The sequence below is a fragment of the Mesoplodon mirus genome (genome assembly GCF_964341445.2).
Source record: "Mesoplodon mirus genome assembly, chromosome: 3".
Classification (NCBI taxonomy): domain Eukaryota; kingdom Metazoa; phylum Chordata; class Mammalia; order Artiodactyla; family Ziphiidae; genus Mesoplodon; species Mesoplodon mirus.
Window position 1 is genome coordinate 163309563 of NC_138978.1, and position 21218 is coordinate 163330780.

The following is a 21218-nucleotide window of genomic DNA, read 5'->3' on the forward strand; positions in this document are numbered from 1 at the left end:
TTTTAGAAAAATACAAAATTTTAATCTTTACATATGATACAATCATGTCAAGGTCCCTAACTTTAAAAAATTCTTTAATTTTAATTGATTTAAATCTGCAGAGCAGAACAAGGCTTAGCCTACACTGACCTGATTTTAAAAAAGAAAAAATCTTCCTCTGTGCACTTTTTCCTTCAGCCTGAGGCTCTTTCCTGATCTCACAGATAGAAGCTGATCAGCTTCCCTCTGGGAATAACAACTTGAAAGCTAACCCACCCAGGTCCTGCCGCTGGTAAGCAGAAGTTCCCTTTTCCCTTCCCTGTCACTGAGGATACTGCAGCCTCAGGCCCAACACCCACGTCCAGGCATCTGCAGGCAGGAGCTGATATGCTAATAAATCCTTGGGACTTATCTCCCACATGACTTTCTCCAACCAGCTGGCCCACATTTTGGAATGTGGCTCTGTAAGGCACCAAGTGATTTTAAGAATTGGCTCTGTCTCTGATTTAAGGCCTCCCTTTTACACACCACTTGTGCTCGTGGCTGCTGGATGCTAGCCTGCCCCTCCAACCCGTTACGTCCTGGACAGTGTGCTGACAGGCCCCAGGATCCTATTAGTGGAAGGAAGGCAGCTTTGGGAAGTTTCCATCTAGCCTCAAGGCAGGAAATAGTTAATTCTCTGGGAAATAGATTTGCATCCCTGAGAAGAGAAGAGTTGTTCCTCCTTGGGGACGTACACCATCATCTTGGCGATTTCATCTAGTGCCTCTTCCGTATACAGGAGCTCCTGGCTCAGGAAAGCATCACGTGCACACAGCCTCACGTGGCGGTACTCCAGTGGCAGGAAGGGGATGAAGAAGTCAATCAGGTTTTCCTTCACCAGACAGCTGTGTCCAAAGCCACTGTCTAAAATCAAGAGCAAAGTTACATGGAGTCTGACCTGGGGCTGAACCCAACTGGAATTGTGAGGTGTCCCCCACCCTTAGGCCTGGGTAAGGTTTGTTCTCATATGCCAACTCCAGGAGGGCTGTCTGAACTTTATGTCAAACACTACGCAACTGTGTCTTCCTTTAGGGAAACAGGGCCGTGATTAACTGGATGTGTGAGAGGGGGAGAGGGGCTATGCCTGCCAGGTTATGGTTTCATTGGATGGCAGAAAGCAGAAGGTGGAGTGACCCTACGTATCCGACTGGAGGCTGAGCCACTGAGGCTCTCACAGTGAGACTTTCTTCCTCAGGGTCTGCATACTCCATAGACCACTGCCTGTATGGCCATGGCCAACTACTCCCTTACAAAGGACTTTCAGAAAAGGACTTCAGCTTTCTTGGCACTTTTCTAGTGCCTATCTGAAGTTGACAACAAGATGATTATATGGCGCATCCTCTGTGATCCTGAATACCCTATCTCATGAGTACACCTTCTAGTACATACACATTACCCTCCTCCTCCCCTCTCAACAGAGGCTTATTTTCTGCAAGGCTGGGAGTCACTTACCTGTGGATTCCACAATCTCAGCCTGGAGTTGGGGCTCCAAGTGCTCCATCCCAATTTCTTCCCGGGACCACCCAGCCTTAAGCAGGTTCAGGACTACCTCATTGATGATATTGCCCCCAAGGTTACTGAAAGAGACAAGCCCGGTTAACAGATTCTGTTGTTGATTTTTTTTAATTGAAGTAGAGTTGATTTACAATATTGGGTTAGTTTCAGATGAACAACAAAGTGATTTAGTTTTATATATATATATATATATATTTCAGATTATTTTCTATTATAGGTGATTACAATATAGTTGGGAAATTTTTCCATTATAGGTGACTATAATATTGTTGGGAATATCGTCCCCTGTGTTATACAGTAAATCCTCGTTGCTTATCTATTTTGTACAGTATCTGTAAATCCCGTACCCCTAACTTATCACCCCCCCTTTCCCCTTTGGTAACCAGAACTTTGTTTTCTACGTTTGTGGATCTGTTTTGTATATAGATTCATCTGTATTATTTTTTTAGGTTCCATATATAAGTGATGTCACATAATATTTGTCTTTTTCTGACTTACTTCACTTAGTATGATATTCGCTAGGGCCATCCAGCAAACGCAATATTTCTTTATTATGGCCGGTTAACATTCCATATTGTGTGTGTGTGTACCACATCTTCTTAAACGAATCGTGTGTTGACAGGCATTTGGGTTGTCCCCATGTCTCGGCTATTGTAGAGTGCTGCTATGAACACTGGGGCGTTAACGAACAGCACACTAGTGCTGCTAAAGAACCCTGCGTGTATCTCTTCAAATTAGAATTTTTATCACTTCTGGATATATGCCCAGGAGTGGGATTGCTGGATCACATGATAGCTCTAGTTTTAGTTTTCTGCGGAACCTCCACACTGTTTCCCATAGTGGCTCTACCAATTTACACTCCCATCAACAGTGTAGGAAGGTTCTCTTTTCTCTACACCCTCTCCAACATTTATTATTTGTAGACTTTTAGATGATAGCCATTCTGCCCAGTGTGAGGTGATACCTCATTGTGGTTTTTTTTTTAAATTTATTTAACTAAATTTATTTTTGGCTGCGTTGGGTCTTTGTTGCTGCACGCGGGCTTTCTCTAGTTGCGGCGAGCAGGGGCTACTCTTCATTGTGGTGCGCCGGCTTCTCATTGCAGTGGCTTCTCTTGTTGTGGAGCATGGGCTCTAGGCCTGCGGGCTGATCAGTAGTTGTGGCTCGTGGGCTCTAGAGTGGAGGCTCAGTAGTTGTGGCACACGGGCTTAGTCGCTCTGCAGTATGGGGGATCTTCCTGGACCAGGGATCGAACCCATGTCCCCTGCATTGACAGGCGGGTTCTTAACCACTGAGCCACCTCATTGCTTGGGTACTATGAGGGGACCAGGGAAGTCCCCTCATTGTGGTTATGATTTACATTTCTCTAATAATTAGCAATGTTGAGCATCTTTGGATGTGCCTGTTGGCCATCTGTATGTCTTTGGAGAAATGTCTATTTAGGTCTTCTGACCATTTTTTGATTTTTTTTTTTTTTTGATATTGAGTTGTATGAGCTGTTTGTATCTTTCAGAAATTAAGCCCTTGTTGGTTGCATTACAAATATTTTCTCCCATTCCGTAGCAGGTTGTCTTTTTGTTTTGTTGATGGGTTCCTTTGCTGTGCAAAAGCTTTTAAGTTTGATTAGGTCCTATTTGTTCATTTTTGCTTTTACTTCTTTTGCCTTGGGAGACTGATCCAAGAAAATATTGCCACAACTTATGTCGAAAATGTTTTGCCTATGTTCTCTTCAAGGAGTTTTATGGTGTCATGTCTTAGATTTCATTATTTTTATATTTGGCTTCCAAATGGGTAAGCTGACCACTGAAGCCATTGCATTGGTGACTGGAAGAATGGAGGTTGAGGGGCCTGGACCTGCCCTCCTCAGGGAAATCTTATCACAACACACCATCCTGCTTTGTCACCCATTCTCCCTGCCTCACTCGCTTGTGACAAACACTGAGACGGTACTAGGTGCAGAGTGCACAAAGATGGTATGATGTAGTTCTTTCCCTTGACTTCTGTGTGGAAGGAGAGGCACATGTGTGTGTGATTCCAGGACAGTTTGGCAAGGGCCAGTGTAGGAGCAACTAGGGCCCAGGGAGAAGACTTCAGAGGGAAGATGAGAATTCTGGGCAAATGTAGACTGAGTAGTGATCGTCAGACACAAGGCAGGGAAGGCCACGTGTTCAGGCACGGACGATCAGAGGGCTTGTGGGGTTCAGGGGCTGCAAGTAGCTTGGAGAGGCTGGAGGAGCATAGGCATGAAAGGTAGGCTGAGCCTGGCCTCAGGTCTTTGTGAGCCATGCACGTGGATTTTAGCTTATGCACCATGGAGAGCTGTTGAAGGGTTTTGAACTTGAGAGTATAGGGTAGTAGGGTAGTCTGATCCACTTTACTTCCTAAGAAAATCATTCTTGGGCCACAGTGGCTGGACTGAAGAGAAAGCCAGTCAGGGAGCTTTTTGCAGTAGTCCATGTTTGGAGGTGATGTAGGCAATGGAGAAGGGTTTAGAATTAGTGTAGGAGGCACAATTGACAGGACCTTGTAACTGATGGATGTGAGAAGTGAGAGAAAGGAGGTCAACAAAGAAAACAAGTGTCTGCCTTGGAAAACAAGTGTCTGCCTTGAGTGGCCTACAGCCCCCTCAGCGAAGGTGGACTATAGGGGAAGGGTGGAGATGCCAGCTTGGATTTACACACGTTTGAGTGTTGTGCACTTGCCTGTGACCTCGCCAGGGGTTGTGATTTCACTGGGCAACTGGAATCGTGGGTCTAAATACAGGAAAGGGGAGTGAGTTAGAGAGATGAAGGGGAGAAGAAATCTTAGAGCTGGGAAGGAGGGAGGGGAGGCTGGGACTGGCAGCACGTCGTCCTCCCCACCCCACCGCACTCATCTCCCCTCCCAGGCCGTCTGCCAGCTCCTTAAACAAACCAAGCTCTGCCCTGCTTTTTCCTCAGGCCCAGCAGAGTGAGGGAGTATAAAGAGTGAAGGAAACAGGGAGACAGGTGGCAAGTGAAGGGGCGGGGATCTAGTATTTCCATTCTGTTCTCATCAAGCTCTGACACTCAGGTATGTTAGCTCATTTGTCTTCTCATTTAGCATTTGAGTGTATCCTAGGGGCCAGGCTTGGGACACAGAGGAGGAGCTGGGTGGTTCTCTCCCTGCCTGCCTCCATGGACGGGCAAGGAGAGAGAGGCTGGGACAGGCATCCTTTCCTGCCAAGTGGTCCAATCTTCCTTCTTGTAGGGGCCAGTGTGCCCCTCATGGCTAGATTTTACCTGAGGCCATGAGTCCCCAGCTAGAGAGCCTGGGGGCTCCCTGCTCAAGTTCAGCTGCTCAGCCAGACTTCCCCTGGCATCTGTAGCTGGGGAAGCTGCTTATGATGACACTCTTCTACTTCCTGAAGCTGTGGCCCTCCTCCTCCTCCGGCAGGAAGGCCTGCCAGGCAGGTCATCTGTGTACACGCAAGACCACAGTTGCATCAGCTGAGGCAAGACCTGCCCACTGCCACGGGATTGCCCAATCCTGCATTCCTCACAGGAGGCAAAGGAGGGTTTACCTTTCCATGGGCTACAGGACAGGCATCCAGGGTGAAAGGGAGAGGAAGAGGATTTACTTGCTCAGCCCCAGGGGCACAGACTCCGGTGCCTTCCCCATTTCTACCCAGAAAGCCACCTGACACGTAAGTTTCTTGAGCGCGTAAGCTTAGCCTCTTTGTGGTAGCCCAGTGCCTAGCACCTATCATCAGGCGCTCAATATTTATTAAATGTTTATTGAATAAATGGACATCTCTGCATGTTTGTCTACACTATCTCCACCTCCCTTCTGAATTTCTCCTTTTCTTTTGTCCCACAGCCAATGTCCCTCTTCTTCCTCCATGTTACAGGCTTTATCTCACCCACCAATACATAACCTGGGCCCCTTTTTTATTCCAACCCCACCCCCAGTCTTCAGCTCCTCAGGCACCAGCAATTACACCTTTAAACAGATGTTGCCTTCCCAGAACACTTCAAATCCCTTGCACAGCCCCCCAGGTTGCCTGCTGACTGGGAGGTCTGAAGGGATCAAGGGACAGAAGGCACCTCTAGAGATGACCTCCCTCCCGGCTCTGGGACAGGACGACACGAAATCTCACCACAGAGGAAGGAGGCTCAAAGGCCTCTCCAGAACTGTGGTCACAAAACCCAGCCTTAACTGCTAAGTGTTCCCTGAAGAAGAGATACAAACCTGACTCAATCATAATCTCTCTGAACCTTAGTTTCCTAATTTGTAAAATGAGAGACTTGAAGCAGACAAGTTAAGAAGCCCTCCTTAGGTCACCTTGGATTCAGTGGTCAGTCAAATAGACACTTCTGTGAGCACCTGCTATGTGCTGGGGTACAAGGCCTTTGATTCCATGGATAACTGACATTTGTATAGTTCTTTGCATTTTTCAAAGCCCTTTCTATCCATTCTTTTTCTGACAGCAGCCCACAGAGAACAGGCATTAATTACCCTCTTCACTTTACAGCTTCAACGGGAGAGGCCAGTAGCTCTGATCCCCAGAGTTTCACTGTGCCTGTCCTGCCCCGTGACTCCATTCCCAGAGCCTTCTGGACTTGGTAGAAATGGGCAAAAGTAGTCAATGTTACTAACTACTAACCAAGTAGTTAGTACTTGGCCAGGGGCCCCGAATTCCTCAGGCCCAGATGAAGGACTGGCTGAGTGAGTGCTGGGGCAACTCTAGCCACAGCCCCGCTCCCCACTACACCCCCTGCTTCAGCTGCTACCGCCTCCTTTGCCGCCACCTGACACCACCACTTTGCGGGGGGGCCGGCAGAGCTGCTATAGCCCTTCAAATAGCAGGTTTAGGATGTGTTTCAGGATTAAACCACTGGCCTTACACTAGTGATTTGTTTACACCATCAGTTTGAATCAGCTGTGCTTTTCTTTTAAATAGAAGAGTCCTCACCACAGGTAAGGTTATTGTAGAAATCAAGTCCAGAGACACCATCTTCCCCCACCTATCACTAGACTAGCTGAAAACTTCGGGGTTTAGAGGTGCTGCTTTCTGGCTGCCCAAGGCAGGGGTGCAAGGTGCTGCACCGCACTGACAGCCTGGCTGGCCCACGGGCTCCAGACAGTCCACCCAGGCCTGTTGGGGACCACTGGCTCTCACAGGCCAGGCCCACACCGGGGCCACTGGAACTGGAAGCCATGTCCTCACCTCTCTGTCACCAGTGTGCATCCTCCCTAGGGGCTCAAAGGCTCCTTCAGGGCCAGTGCAGCCTCTGCATCCCCTGCCACAGTAGGCCCACAGGGCAGCTTGTCTGCAGTGGCTCTCTTCCTGGCCATGCCTCCACTCTGCCAGTTTCTGGTCATCAGGACCCCGTGGCCTCAGACAGTGCACAGACGCCAGGTCACTAGGGGGAAAGGGCAGGTGGTGGGATGGGCACTGCCAGCAGGTCAATGACCAAAGTACTACAAATGCAAACATTTGCCTAGAGATAGCAGGGTCACCTGGGTCGCATTAGGAAGTCCTGGCAACAGCAAGGGTGAGGTTTTCCAAGCTGAGAACTGGTGGGGAAGTCAGTGCCCTGGCACCTCGAGCCGAGCTGGGGAAAGGTCGGCCACAGCCACAAGGCAGAAGCGGGCTTGGCCTGGTAGGAGGAAGGAACCAGGCAGTGGAGGGGGGAGGAAGAAGCCACGCGCAGAGTCAAAGGATCCCTGCGATAGGGCGTCCTGAGGTAGCTGGGCACTAGGCTTCCTTCTGTTCTGAGGGAAGGACTCTGCCTGCAGGAATGGTTCCAGGGGTCCCCTGCCCCCACCCCCTGCCAGGGCTTGGGTGGAGAAGCCTTGGGGAGCCAAGGTGATTCCTTTTTTTGCCTCCTCTGCATTTTAGAGCCCCTACCTAATTCACTGCAACAGGAAGAGATCTGCAGTTCTGGGCTACCTCAGAAGGTGATAAGTAGTATCACAGAGTTTACTGTCCTTGCCTCCTAATTCTGATCACTCAAGTCATATCAGAAAATCTTTCTCTGCTTTTCTCTTACGATCACCTTTGGGGGCTCCCAAAGGCCCTCCTTTGCAATGCATTGTAGTGTCCCGTCAGCCTTACTTACAGACCAGGAAGGACTTGCCACTAACACACCAAAATCCCAACCCAGCAACAGTTTAAACCGGTTCCACCTTGTCTTGTGGGTCCACAATGAAACAAGATCTGCCCTCCACAGCTCACTCCTTCATACACTCCAAGCCTGGATAAAAAACCAGACCCCTTACTTCTCCTCACAGGGTGTACCCTAAAGCTGGGGGAAACCCCCTAGCAAGCATGTACTGGCCTGCGGGAAGCAGGTGACAATGGGGAGGAATGGTTTGGCTTCCACTGAGTGCAAGAAGCTGCTTGTGAAGCATTCAGGTTGGGCCACAGGGACCCAAACTTGACTGCTAACAGACCTTAGGCAGGACTTTCTGTTGGAGCTGCCATGAAAAGATAGGATTGGACAGCTTAATTTCAAAATTAACTTTTTGCAAGCTATTTCTAGAGCCTGTGGCACACAGAGGGAACTCCTAGTGTGTACATTTCCAACTACATTACAAAGCTTTAGCAATAAAAGCAGTATGGTATTGGCATATAAACAGACACACAGATAAATGGAACAGAATAGAGCCTGGAAATAAATCCACACACATATGGTTAATTAATTTACGACAGAGCTATAAATATGCAATGGGGAAAGGACAGTCTCTTCAATAATTGGTACTGGGAAGCTACATGCAAAAGAATGAACTCGACCACAAAAAAATGCTGGAACTGACCAAACAAGATATCCTACAACCAAAGAAGCCACAATGAGACGGTAGGAGGGGCATAATTGTGCTAAAATCAAATCCCATACCTGCTGGGTGGGCAACCCACAAACCAGAAAATAATTATATCACAGAAGTTCTCCCACAGGAGTGAAAGTTCTGAGCCTCACGTCAGGCTCCCCAACCTGGGGGTCTGGCAACAGGAGGAGGAGCCCCAAGAGAATCTGGCTTTGAAGGCCAGTGAGGTGTGAACACAGGAATTTCACAGGACTAGGGGAAACAGAAACTCCACTCTTGGAGGGTGCACACAACATCTTGTGTGCATCAGGACCCAGGGAAAAAAGCAGTGACCTCATAAGAGCCTAGACAAGACCTGCTTGCTGGTATTGGAGGCTCTCCTGTGGAGGCAGGGGGCAGCTGTGCCTCATTGTGGAGACAAAGACAATGGTGGTGGTAGTTCTGGGGAGTGCTCATTGGCGTGAGCCCTGCTGGAGGCTGCTATTTTCTCACCAAGGCCTGGTCCCACAACAGCCTTCAGGCTCCGGTGCTGGTACCTCAGGCAGAACAGGGCAGGAATACAGCCACACCATCAGCATACAGGGTGCTTAACGTCTTCCTGAGCATACAGCTACCTGCTAAACACACCCCTTAATAAGGCCCTGCCCACCAGAGGGACAAGACCCAGCTCAACTGCAGTCACAGAAAGTTATACAAAATGAAAAGGCACAGGAATGTGTCCCAGCTGAAGAAATAAGATAAAACCCCAGAAGGACAACTAAATGAAGTGGAGATAGGCAATCTACCTGAAAACAAATTCAGAGTAATGACAGTAAAGATGATCCAAGATCTCAGAAAAAGAATGGAAGCACAAAGATCAATAAAACTAAAAGCTGCTTCTTTGAGAAGATAAACAAAATTGATAAACCATTAGCCAGACTCATCAAGAAAAAAAGGGAGAAGACTCAAATCAATAGAATTAGAAATGAAAAAGGAGAAGTAACAACTGACACTGCAGAAATACAAAAGATCAGGAGAGATTACTACAAGCAACTCTATGCCAATAAAATGGACAACCTGGAAGAAATGGAAAAATTCTTAGAAATGCAGCCTGCCAAGACTGAATCAGGAAGAAATAGAAAATATGAACAGACTAATCACAAGCACTGAAATTGAAACTGTGATTAAAAATCTACCAACAAACAAAAGCCCAGGACCAGATGGCTTCACAGGCGAATTCTATCAAACATTTAGAAAAGACCTACCACCCATCCTTCTCAAACTCTTCCAAAATACTGCGGAGGAAGGAGCACTCCCAAACTCATTCTACGAGGCCGCCATCACCTTGATACCAAAACCAGACAAGGATGTCACAAAGAAAGAAAACTACAGGCCAATATCACTGATGAACATAGATGCAAAAACCCTCAACAAAAGAGTAGCAAACAGAATCCAACACCACATTAAAAGGATCATACACCATGATCGAGTAGGGTTTATTCCAGGAATGCAAGAATTCTTCAATATATGCAAATCAATCATCGTGATACACCATATTAACAAATTGAAGAAGAAAAAACATATGATCATCTCAATAGATGCAGAGACAGCTTTCGACAAAATTCAACACCCATTTTTGATAAAAACCCTGCAGAAACTAGGCATAGAGGGAATTTTGCTCAACATAGTAAAGGCCATATATGACAAACCCGCAGCCAACATCGTCCTCAATGGTGAAAAACTGAAAGCATTTCCACTAAGATCAGGAACAAGACAAGGCTGCCCACTCTCACCACTCTTATTCAACATAGTTTTGGAAGTTTTAGCCACAGAAATCAGAGAAGCAAAGGAAATAAAAGGAATCCAAATTGGAAAAGAAGAAGTAAAGCTGTCACTGTTTGCAGATGACATGATACTATACATAGAGAATCCTAAAGATGCTACCAGAAAACTATTAGAGCTAATCAATGAATTTGGTAAAGTAGCAGGATACAAAATTAATGCACAGAAATCTCTGGCATTCCTGTACACTAATGATGAAAAATCTGAAAGTGAAATCAAGAAAACACTCCCATCTACCACTGAAACAAAAAGAATAAAATATCTAGGAATAAACCTACCTAAGGAGACAAAAGGCCTGTATGCAGAAAATTATAAGACACTGATGAAAGGAATTAAAGATGATACAAATAGACGGAGAGATATACCATGTTCTTGGATTGGAAGAATCAACATTGTGAAAATGACTCTACTACCCAAAGCAATCTACAGATTCAATGCAATCCCTATCAAACTACCACTGGCATTTTTCACAGAAATGGAACAAAAAATTTCACAACTTGCATGGAAACACAAAAGACCCCGAACAGCCAAAGCAATCTTGAGAACAAAAAACGGACCTGATGGAATAAGGCTCCCTGACTTCAGACTATACTACAAAGCTACAGTAATCAAGATAGTATGGTACTGGCACAAAAACATAAATCTAGATCAATGGAACAGGATAGAAAGCCCAGAGATAAACCCACACACATACGGTCACCTTATCTTTGATAAAGGAGACAGGAATGTACAGTGGAGAAAGGACAGCCTCTTCAATAACTGGTGCTGGGAAAACTGAACAGGTACATGTAAAAGTATGAGATTAGAACACGTCCTAACACCATAAGTTCAAAATGCATTAAAAACCTAAATGTAAGGCCAGAAACTATCAAACACTTAGAGGAACACATAGGCAAAACACTCTATGACAGAAATCATAGCAACATCCTTTTTGACCCACCTCCTAGAGAAATGGAAATAAAAATAAACAAATGGGACCTAATGAAACTTCAAAGATTTTACACAGCAAAGGAAACCATAAACAAGACAAAAAGACAATCCCCAGAATGGGAGAAAATACTTGCAAATGAAGCCACTGAAAAGGATTAATCTTCAAAATTTATAAGCAGCTCATGCAACTCAATAACAAACAAGTAAGCAACCCAATCCAAAAATGGGCAGAAGATCTAAATAGACATTTCTCCAAAGAAGATATACAGACTGCCAGCAAACAAAAGAATGCTCAACATCATTAATCATTAGAGAAATGCAAATCAAAGCTACAATGAGATATCATCTCACACCAGTCAGAATAGCCATCATCAAAAAATCTAGAAACAATAAATGCTGGAGAGGGTGTGGAGAACAGGGAACACTCTTGCAGTGCTGGTGGGAATGTGAATTGGTACAGCCACTATGGAGAACGGTATGGAGGTTCCTTAAAAAACTAAAAATAGAACTACCATCTGGCCCAGCAATCCCAATACTAGGCATATACCCTGAGAAAACCATCATTCAAAAAGAGACATGTACCAAAATGTTCACTGCAGCTCTATTTACAATAGCCCGAAGAGGGAAACAACCTAAGTGTCCATCATCTGATGAATGGATAAAGAAGATGTGGCACACATATACAATGGAATATTACTCAGCCATAAAAAGAAACGAAAGTGAGCAATTTGTAATGAGGTGGATAGACATAGAGTCTCTCATACACAGGGAAGTAAGTCAGAAATAGAAAGACAAATACTGTATGCTAATACATATATATGGAATTTAAGAGAAAAAAAAGTCATGAAGAACCTAGGGGTAAAACGGGAATAAAGACACAGACCTACTTGAGAATGGAATTGAGGATATGGGGAGGGGGAAGGGTAAGCTGTGACAAAGCGAGAAAGAGCCCTGGACATATATACACTACCAAACATAAGATAGATAGCTAGTGGGAAGCAGCCACGTAGCACAGGGAGATCAGCTCGGTGCTTTGTGACCGCCTGGAGGGGTGGGATAGGGAGGGTGACGCAAGAGGGAAGGGATATGGGAATAGATGTATATGTATAACTGATTCACTGTGTTATAAAGCAGAAAGTAATACACCATTGTGAAGCAATTATACTCCAATGAAGTTGTAAAAAAAAAAAAATCTAGAAAAAATAAATGCTGGAGAGGGTGTGGAGAACAGGGAACACTCTTGCACTGCTGGTGGGAATGTGAATTGGTACAGCCACTATGGAGAATAGTATGGAGGTTCCCTAAAAAACTAAAAATACAGCTACCATATGACCCAGCAATCCCACTACTGGGCATTTACCCTGAGAAAACCACAATTTAAAAACAGTCATGTAGCAAAATGTTTACTGCAGCTCTATTTACAATAGCCCGGAGATGGAAACAACCTCAGTGTCCATCATCCAATGAAAGGAAAAAGATGTGGCGCATGTATACGATGGAATATTACTCAGCAAGAAAAAGAAACGAAACTGAGCTATATGTAATGAGGTGGATAGATCTAGAGTTTGCCATACAGAGTGAAGTAAGTCAGAAAGAGAAAGAGAAATACTGTATGCTAACACACATATATGGAATTTAGGGGAAAAAATGTCATGAAGAACGTAGGGGAAAAACAGGAATAAAGACACAGACGACTTGAGAATGGACTTCAGGATATGGGGAGGGGGAAGGGTAAGTTGTGACAAAGCGAGAGAGAGGCATGGACACATATACACTACCAAACGTAAGGTAGATAGCTGGTGGGAAGCAGCCACATAGCACAGGGAGATCAGCTCGGTACTTTGTGACCGCCTGGAGGGGTGGGACAGGGAGGGTGGGAGGGAGGGAGATACAAGAGGGAAGGGATATGGGAACAGAGGTTTATGTATAACTGATTCACTTTTTTATAAAGCAGAAACTAATACACCATTGTGAAGCAATTATACACCAATAAAGTTGTAAAAAAATTAAAATCTAGAAACAATAAATGCTGGAGAGGGTGTGGAGAAAAGGGAACACTCTTACACTGTTCGTGGGAATGTGAATTGGTACGGCCACTATGGAGAACAGAACGGAAGTTCCTTAAAAAACTAAAAATAGAACTACCATATGACCCTGCAATCCCACTACTGGGCATATTCCCTGAGAAAACCATACTTCAAAAAGAGTCATGTACCAAAATGTTCATTGCAGCTCTATTTACAATAGCCCGGAGATGGAAACAACCTAAGTGTCCATCATGCGATGAATGGATAAAGAAGATGTGGCGCATGTATACAATGGAATATTACTCAGCCATAAAAAGAAACGAAATTCAGCTATTTGTAATGAGGTAGATAGACCTAGAGTCTGTCATACAGAGTGAAGCAAGTCAGAAAGAGAAGGACAAATACCGTATGCTAATATATGTATATGGAATTTAAGAAAAAATAATGTCATGAAGAACCTAGGGGTAAAACAGGAATAAAGACACAGACCTACTTGAGAATGGACTTGAGGATATAGGGAAGGGGAAGGGTAAGCTGTGACAAGGCGAGAGAGAGGCATGGACATATATACACTACCAAACGTAAGGTAGATACGTAGTGGGAAGCAGCCACATAGCACAGGGAGATTAGCTCGGTGCTCTTGGACCAGCTGGAGGGGTGGGATAGGGAGGGTGGGAGGGAGGGAGACGCAAGAGGGAAGGGATATGGGAACAGATGTATATGTATAACTGATTTACTTTGTTATAAAGCTGAAAGTAATAAACCACTGTGAAGCAATTATACTCCAAGACAGTCGTAAAAAAAAAATCTCAAAACAATAAATGCTGGACAGGGTGAGGAGAAAAGGGAACACTCTTGCACTGCCGGTGGGAATGTGAATTGGTACAGCTACTATGGAGAACAGTATGGAGGTTCCTTCAAAACTAAAAATAGAACTACCATATGACTCTGCACTCCCACTACTGGGCATATACCCGGAGAATACCATAATTCAAAAAGAGTCATGTACCAAAATTTTCATTGCAGTTCTATTTACAATAGCCCAGTGATGGAAACAACCTAAGTGGCCATCATCTGATGAATGGATAAAGAAGATGTGGCATGTATAAACAATGGAATATTACGCATCCATAAAAAGAAACGAAATTGAGCTATTGGTAATGAGGTGGATAGATCTAGAGTCTGCCATACAGAGTGAAGTAAGTCAGAAAGAAAGAGAAATACTGTATGCTAACACATACATATGGAATTTAAGGGAAAAAATGTCATGAAGAACGTAGGGGAAAAACAGGAATAAAGACACAGAGGACTTGAGAATGGACTTGAGGATATGGGGAGGGGGAAGGGTAAGCTGTGACAAAGCAAGAGAGAGGCATGGACATATATACACTACCAAACGCAAGGTAGATAGCTAGTGGGAAGCAGCCACATAGCACAGGGAGATCAGCTCAGTGCTTTGTGACCGCCTGGAGGGGTGGGACAGGGAGGGTGGGTGGGAGGGAGATATAAGAGGGAAGGGATATGGGAACAGATGTATATGTATAACTGATTCACTTTTTTATAAAGCAGTAACGAATACAGCATAGTGAAGCAATGATACACCAATAAAGTTGCAAAAAAATAAAAATGGAGAAAGAATAAATGCTGGAGAGGGTGTGGAGAAAAGGGAACCCTCTTGCACTGCTGGTGGGAATGTGAATTGTTACCGCCACTATGGAGAACAGTATGGAGGTTCCTTAAAAAACTAAAAATAGAACTACCATATGACCCAGCAATCCCACTACTGGGCATATACCCTGAGAAAATCGTAATTCAAAAAGAGTCATGTATCAAAATGTTTACTGCAGCTCTATTTACAATAGTCCGGAGAGGGAAACAACCTAAGTGTCCATCATCCGATGAATGGATAAAGAAGATGTGGCACATGTATACAATGGAATATTACGCAGCCATAAAAAGAAACGAAATTGAGCTATTTGTAATGAGGTGGATAGACCTAGAGTCTGTCATACAGAGTGAAGTAAGTCAGAAAGAGAAAGAGAAATACTGTATGCTAACACGTATATATGGAATTTAGGGGAAAAAAATATCATGAAGAACGTAGGGGTAAAATAGGAATAAAGACACAGACCTACTTGAGAATGGACTTCAGGATATGGGGAGGGGGAAGGGTAAGCTGTGACAAAGCAAGAGAGAGGCATGGACATATATACACTACCAAACGTAAGGTAGATAGCTGGTGGGAAGCAGCCACGTAGTACAGGGAGATCAGCTCAGTGCTTTCTGACCGCCTGGAGGGGTGGGATAGGGAGGGTGGGAGGGAGGGAGACGCAAGAGGCAAGGGATATGGGAACAGGTGTTTATGTATAACTGATTCACTTTTTTATAAAGCATAAACTAATACAGAATTGTGAAGCAATGATACACCAATAAAGTTGCAAAAAAGTAAAAATCGAGAAACAATAAATGGTGGAGAGGGTGTGGAGAAAAGGGAACACTCTTGCACTGCCGGTGGGAATGTGAATTGGTACAGCCACTATGGAGAACAGTATGGAGGTTCCTTAAAAAACTACAAATAGAGCTACCATATGACCCTGCAATCCCACTACTGGGCATATACCCTGAGAAAACCATAATTCAAAAAGAGTCATGTACCAAAATGTTCATTGCAGCTCGATTTACAATAGACTGGAGACGGAAACAACTAAAGTGTGCATCATCCGATGAATGGATAAAGAAGATGTGGCACATGTATACAATGGAATATTACTCAGCCAGAAAAAGAAACGAAATTGAGCTATTTGTAATGAGGTGGATAGACCTAGAATCTGTCATACAGAGTGAAGTAAGTCAAAATGAGAAAGACAAATACCGAATGCTAACATATATATGGAATTTAAGAAAAAAAATTTCATGAAGAACCTAGGGGTAAAACAGGAATAAAGACACAGACCTACTTGAGAATAGACTTGAGGATATGGGGAGGGGGAAGGGTAAGCTGTGACAAAGCGAGAGCAAGGCATGGACATATATACACTACCAAACGTAAGGTAGATACGTAGTGGGAAGCAGCCACGCAGCACAGGGAGATCAGCTCGGTGCTTTCTGACCGCCTGGAGGGGTGGGAGGGAGGGAGACGCAAGAGGGAAGGGATATGGGAATAGATGTATATGTATAACTGATTCACTCTGTTATACGGAGAAACTAATACACCATTTTGAAGCAATTATACTCCAATAAAGTTGTAAAAAAAAAATCTAGAAACAATAAATGCTGGAGAGGGTGTGGAGGACAGGGAACACTCTTGCACTGCTGGTGGGAATGTGAATTGGTACAGCCACTAAGGAGAACAGTATGGAGGTTCCCTAAAAAACTAGAAATAGAGCTACCATATGACCCTGCAATACCAATACGGGGCATATACCCTGAGAAAACCATAATTCAAAAAGAGTCATGTACCAAAATGTTCATTGCAGCTCTATTTACAATAGCCCGGAGATGGAAACAACCTAAGTGTCCATCATCCGATGAATGGATAAAGAAGATGTGGCATATATAAACCATGGAATATTACTCATCCATAAAAAGAGACAAAATTGAGCTATTTGTAATGAGGTGGATAGATCTAGAGTCTGCCATACAGAGTGAAGTAAGTCAGAAAGAGAAAGAGAAATACTGTATGCTAACACGTATATATGGAATTTAGGGGGAAAAAATGTCATGAAGAACATAGGGGTAAAATAGGAATAAAGACACAGACGACTTGAGAATGGACTTGAGGATATGGGGAGGGGGAAGGGTAAGCTGTGACAAAGCGATAGAGAGGCATGGACGTATATACACTACCAAACGCAAGGTAGATAGCTAGTGGGAAGCAGCCACATAGCACAGGGAGATCAGCTCGGTGCTTTCTGACCACATGGAGGAGTGGGATAGGGAGGGTGGGAGGGAGGGAGACGCAAGAGGGAAGGGATATGGGAATAGATGTATATGTATAACTCATTCACTTTGTTGTAAAGCAGTAACTAATACACCATTGTGAAGCAATTATACTCCAATAAAGTGGTAAAAAAAAATCTAGAAACAATAAATGCTGGAGAGTGTGTGCAGAACACGGAACACTCTTGCACTGCTGGTGGGAATGTGAATTGGTGCAGCTACTATGGAGAACAGTATGGAGGTTCCTTAAAAAACTACAAATAGAACTACCATATGACCCTGCAAACCCACTACTGGGCATATACCCTGAGAAAACCATCATTCAAAAAGAGTCATGTACCAAAATGTTCATTGCAGCTCTATTTACAATATCCCAGAGATGGACACAACCTACGTGTCCATCATCCGATGAATGGATAAAGAAGATGTGGCACATGTATACAATGGAATATTACGCAGCCATTAAAAAAAACCGAATTTGAGCTATTTGTAATGAGGTGGATAGACCTAGAGTCTGTCATACAGAGTGAAGTAAGTCAGAAAGAGAAAGAGAAATACCGTATGCTAACACATATATATAGAATTTAAGAGAAAAAAAAAGTCATGAAGAACCTAGGGGTAAAACAGGCATAAAGACACCGACCTACTTGAGAACGGACTTGAGGATATGGGGAGGGGGAGGCGTAAGCTGTGACAAAGCGAGAGAGAGCTATGGACATATATACACTACCAAATATAAGGTATATAGCTAGTGGGAAGCAGCCACGTAGTACAGGGAGATCAGATCGGTGCTTTCTGACCGCCTGGAGGGGTGGGATAGGGAGGGTGGGAGGGAGGGAGACGCAAGAGGCAAGGGATATGGGAACAGATGTTTATGTATAACTGATTCACTTTTTTATAAAGCAGAAACTAATACACCATTGTGAAGCAATTATACACCAATAAAGTTGTAAAAAAATTAAAATCTAGAAACAATAAATGCTGGAGAGGGTGTGGAGAAAAGGGAACACTCTTGCATTGCTCGTGGGAATGTGAATTGGTACAGCCACTATGGAGAACAGAATGGAGGTTCCTTAAAAAACTAAAAATAGAACTACCATATGACTGTACAATCCCACTACTGGGCATATACCCTAAGAAAACCATCATTCAAAAAGAGTCATGTACCAAAACGTTCATTGCAGCTCTATTTACAATAGCCCAGAGATGGAAACAACCTAAGTGTCCATCATCCGATGAATGGATAAAGAAGATGTGGCACATGTATACAATGGAATATTACGCAGCCATAAAAAGAAACGAAATTGAGCTATTTGTAATGAGGTGGATAGACCTAGAGTCTGTCATACAGAGTGAAGTAAGTCAGAAAGAGAAAGAGAAATACCGTATGCTAACACATATATATGGAATTTAAGAGAAAAAAAATGTCATAAAGAACCTTGGGGTAAAACAGGAATAAAGACACAGACCTACTTGAGAATGAACTTGAGGATATGGGGAGAGGGGGAAGGGTAAGCTGTGAGAAAGCGAGAGAGAGCCATGGACATATATACACTACCAAATATAAGGTAGATAGCTGGTGGGAAGCAGCCACATAGCACAGGGAGATCAGCTCAGTGCTTTGTGACCACCTAGAGGGGTGGGATAGGGAGGGTAGGAGGGAGGGAGACGCAAGAGGGAAAAGATATGGGAACAGATGTATATGTATAACTGATTCACTTTGTTATAAAGCAGAAACTATAATAGCATTGTGAAGCAATGATACACCAATAAAGTTGCAAAAAAATAAAAATCTAGAAACAATAAATGCTGGAGAGGGTGTGGAGAAAAGGGAACCCTCTTGCACTGCTGGTGGGAATGTGAATTGGTACAGCCACTATGGAGAACAGTATGGAGGTTCCTTAAAAAACTACAAATAGAACTACCATGTGACCCTGCAATCCCAATACTGGGCTATACCCTGAGTAAACCGTAATTCAAAAAGAGTCATGTATCAAAATGTTTACTGCAGCTCTATTTACAATAGTCCGGAGAGGGAAACAACCTAAGTGTCCATCATCCGATGAATGGATAAAGAAGATGTGGCACATGTATACAATGGAACATTACTCAGCCAGAAAAAGAAACGAAATTGAGCTATTTCTAATGAGGTGGATAGACCTAGAGTCTGTCATACAGAGTGAACTAAGTCAAAAAGAGAAAGACAAATACCGAATGCTAACATATATATGGAAGTTAAGAAAAAAAATTTAATGAAGAACCTAGGGGTAAAACAGGAATAAAGACACAGACCTACCTGAGAATGGACTTGAGGATATGGGGAGTGGGAAGGGTAAGCTGTGACAAGGTGAGAGAGAGGCATGGATATATATACACTACCAAACATAAGGTAGATAGCTAGTGGGAAGCAGCCGCATTGCACAGGGAGATTAGCTAGGTGCTCTCTGACCGGCTGGAGGGGTGGGATTGGAAGGGTGGGAGGGAGGGAGACGCAAGAGGGAAGGGGTACGGGAACAGATGTATATGTATAACTGATTTACTTTGTTATAAAGCTGAAAGTAATAAACCACTGTGAAGCAATTATACTCCAAGACAGTTGTAAAAAAAAAAAAATCTCAAAACAATAAATGCTGGAGAGGGTGTGGAGAAAAGGGAACACTCTTGCACTGCTCGTGGGAATGTGAATTGGTACAGGTACTATGGAGAACAGTATGGAGGTTCCTTAAAAACTAAAAATAGAACTACCATATGACCCTGCAATCCCACTACTGGGCATATACCCTGAGAAAACCATAATTCAAAAAGAGTCATGTACCAAAATGTTCATTGCAGTTCTATTTACAATAGCCTGGAGATGGAAACAACTTAAGTGTCCATCATCAGGTGAATGGATAAAGAAGATGTGGCACATGTATACAATGGAATATTACGCAGCCATAAAAAGAAACGAAATTGAGCTATTTGTAATGAGGTGGATAGACCTCAAATCTGTCATACAGAGTGAAGTAAATCAGAAAGAGAAAGACAAATACTGTATGCTAACACATATATATGGAATTTAAGAAAAAAAATGTCATGAATAACCTAGGGGTAAGACAGGAATAAAGTCACAGACCTACTATAGAATGGACTTGAGGATATGCGGAGGGGGAAGGGTAAGTTGTGACAAAGCGAGAGAGAGGCATGGACACATATACACTATCAAACTTAAGGTAGATAGGTAGTGGGAAGCAGCCTCATAGCACAGGGAGATCAGCCCAGTGCTTTGTGACCTCCTGGAGGGGTGGGATAGGGAGGGTAGGAGGGAGGGAGATGCAAAGGGAAGAGATATGAGAGCACATGTATATGTATAACTGATTCACTTTGTTATAATGCAGAGAGTAACACACCAGTGTAAAGCAATTATACTCCAATAAATGTGTAAAAAAAAAAAAATTGAAGCACAGATCTAGAAGATATAAGAAATGTTTAACAGACACCTAGAAGAACTAACTAATAAGCATACAGGGCTTCCCTGGTGGCGCAGTGGTTGAGAATCTGTCTGTCAATGAAGGGGACACGGGTTCGAGCCCTGGTCTGGGAAGATCCCACATGCTGCGGAGCAAGTAGGCCCATGAGCCACAACTACTAAGCCTGCATCTGGAGCTTTTGCGCCGCAGTAAGAGAGGGAGAGGCCCGCACACCACGATGAAGAGTGTCCCCCGGATGCCGCAACTAGAGAAAGCCCTTGCACAGAAACGAAGACCCAGCACAGCCAAAAATAAATAAATTAATAAATTCAAAAAAAAAGAATCTGTTACAAAGTGAGGAAGGGAATCCTCATAAAAGTAAAAAGAAAAAAAAAGCAGACAGATGAACAATACAATAACGGAAATAAAAAATACACTAGAAGGAATCAATAGCAGAATAACTGAGGCAGAATAACGGATAAGTGAGCTGCAAGACAGAATGGTGGGAATCACTGCCATGGAACAGAATAAAGAGAAAAGAATGAAAAGAAAAGAGGACCGTCTAGGATACCTCTGGGACAACATTAAATGCAACAACATTCGCATTATAGGAGTCCCAGAAGGATAAGAGAGAGAGAGGACCTGAGAAAATATTTGAAGAGATAATAGCTGAAAAATTCCCTAACATGGGAAAGAAAACAGTCACCCAAGTCCAGGAAGCATAGAG

General features: G+C 43.8%; 1 protein-coding gene across 2 annotated transcripts in view; it reads right to left on the reverse strand.

Annotated features, from left to right (window-relative positions):
* Positions 1-21218, reverse strand: part of TOR3A (torsin family 3 member A) — a 34698-nt gene continuing 13480 nt past the window's right edge. For both annotated transcript variants that reach the window (XM_082612762.1, XM_082612761.1), the window contains 2 exons: positions 1474-1598; positions 1-885 (listed from right to left, as the gene is read on the reverse strand). In XM_082612762.1, coding sequence (XP_082468888.1) covers positions 635-885; positions 1474-1598 — 376 coding nt within the window. In that variant the 3' untranslated portion in view covers positions 1-634. The remainder of the gene's footprint in view (positions 886-1473; positions 1599-21218) is intronic.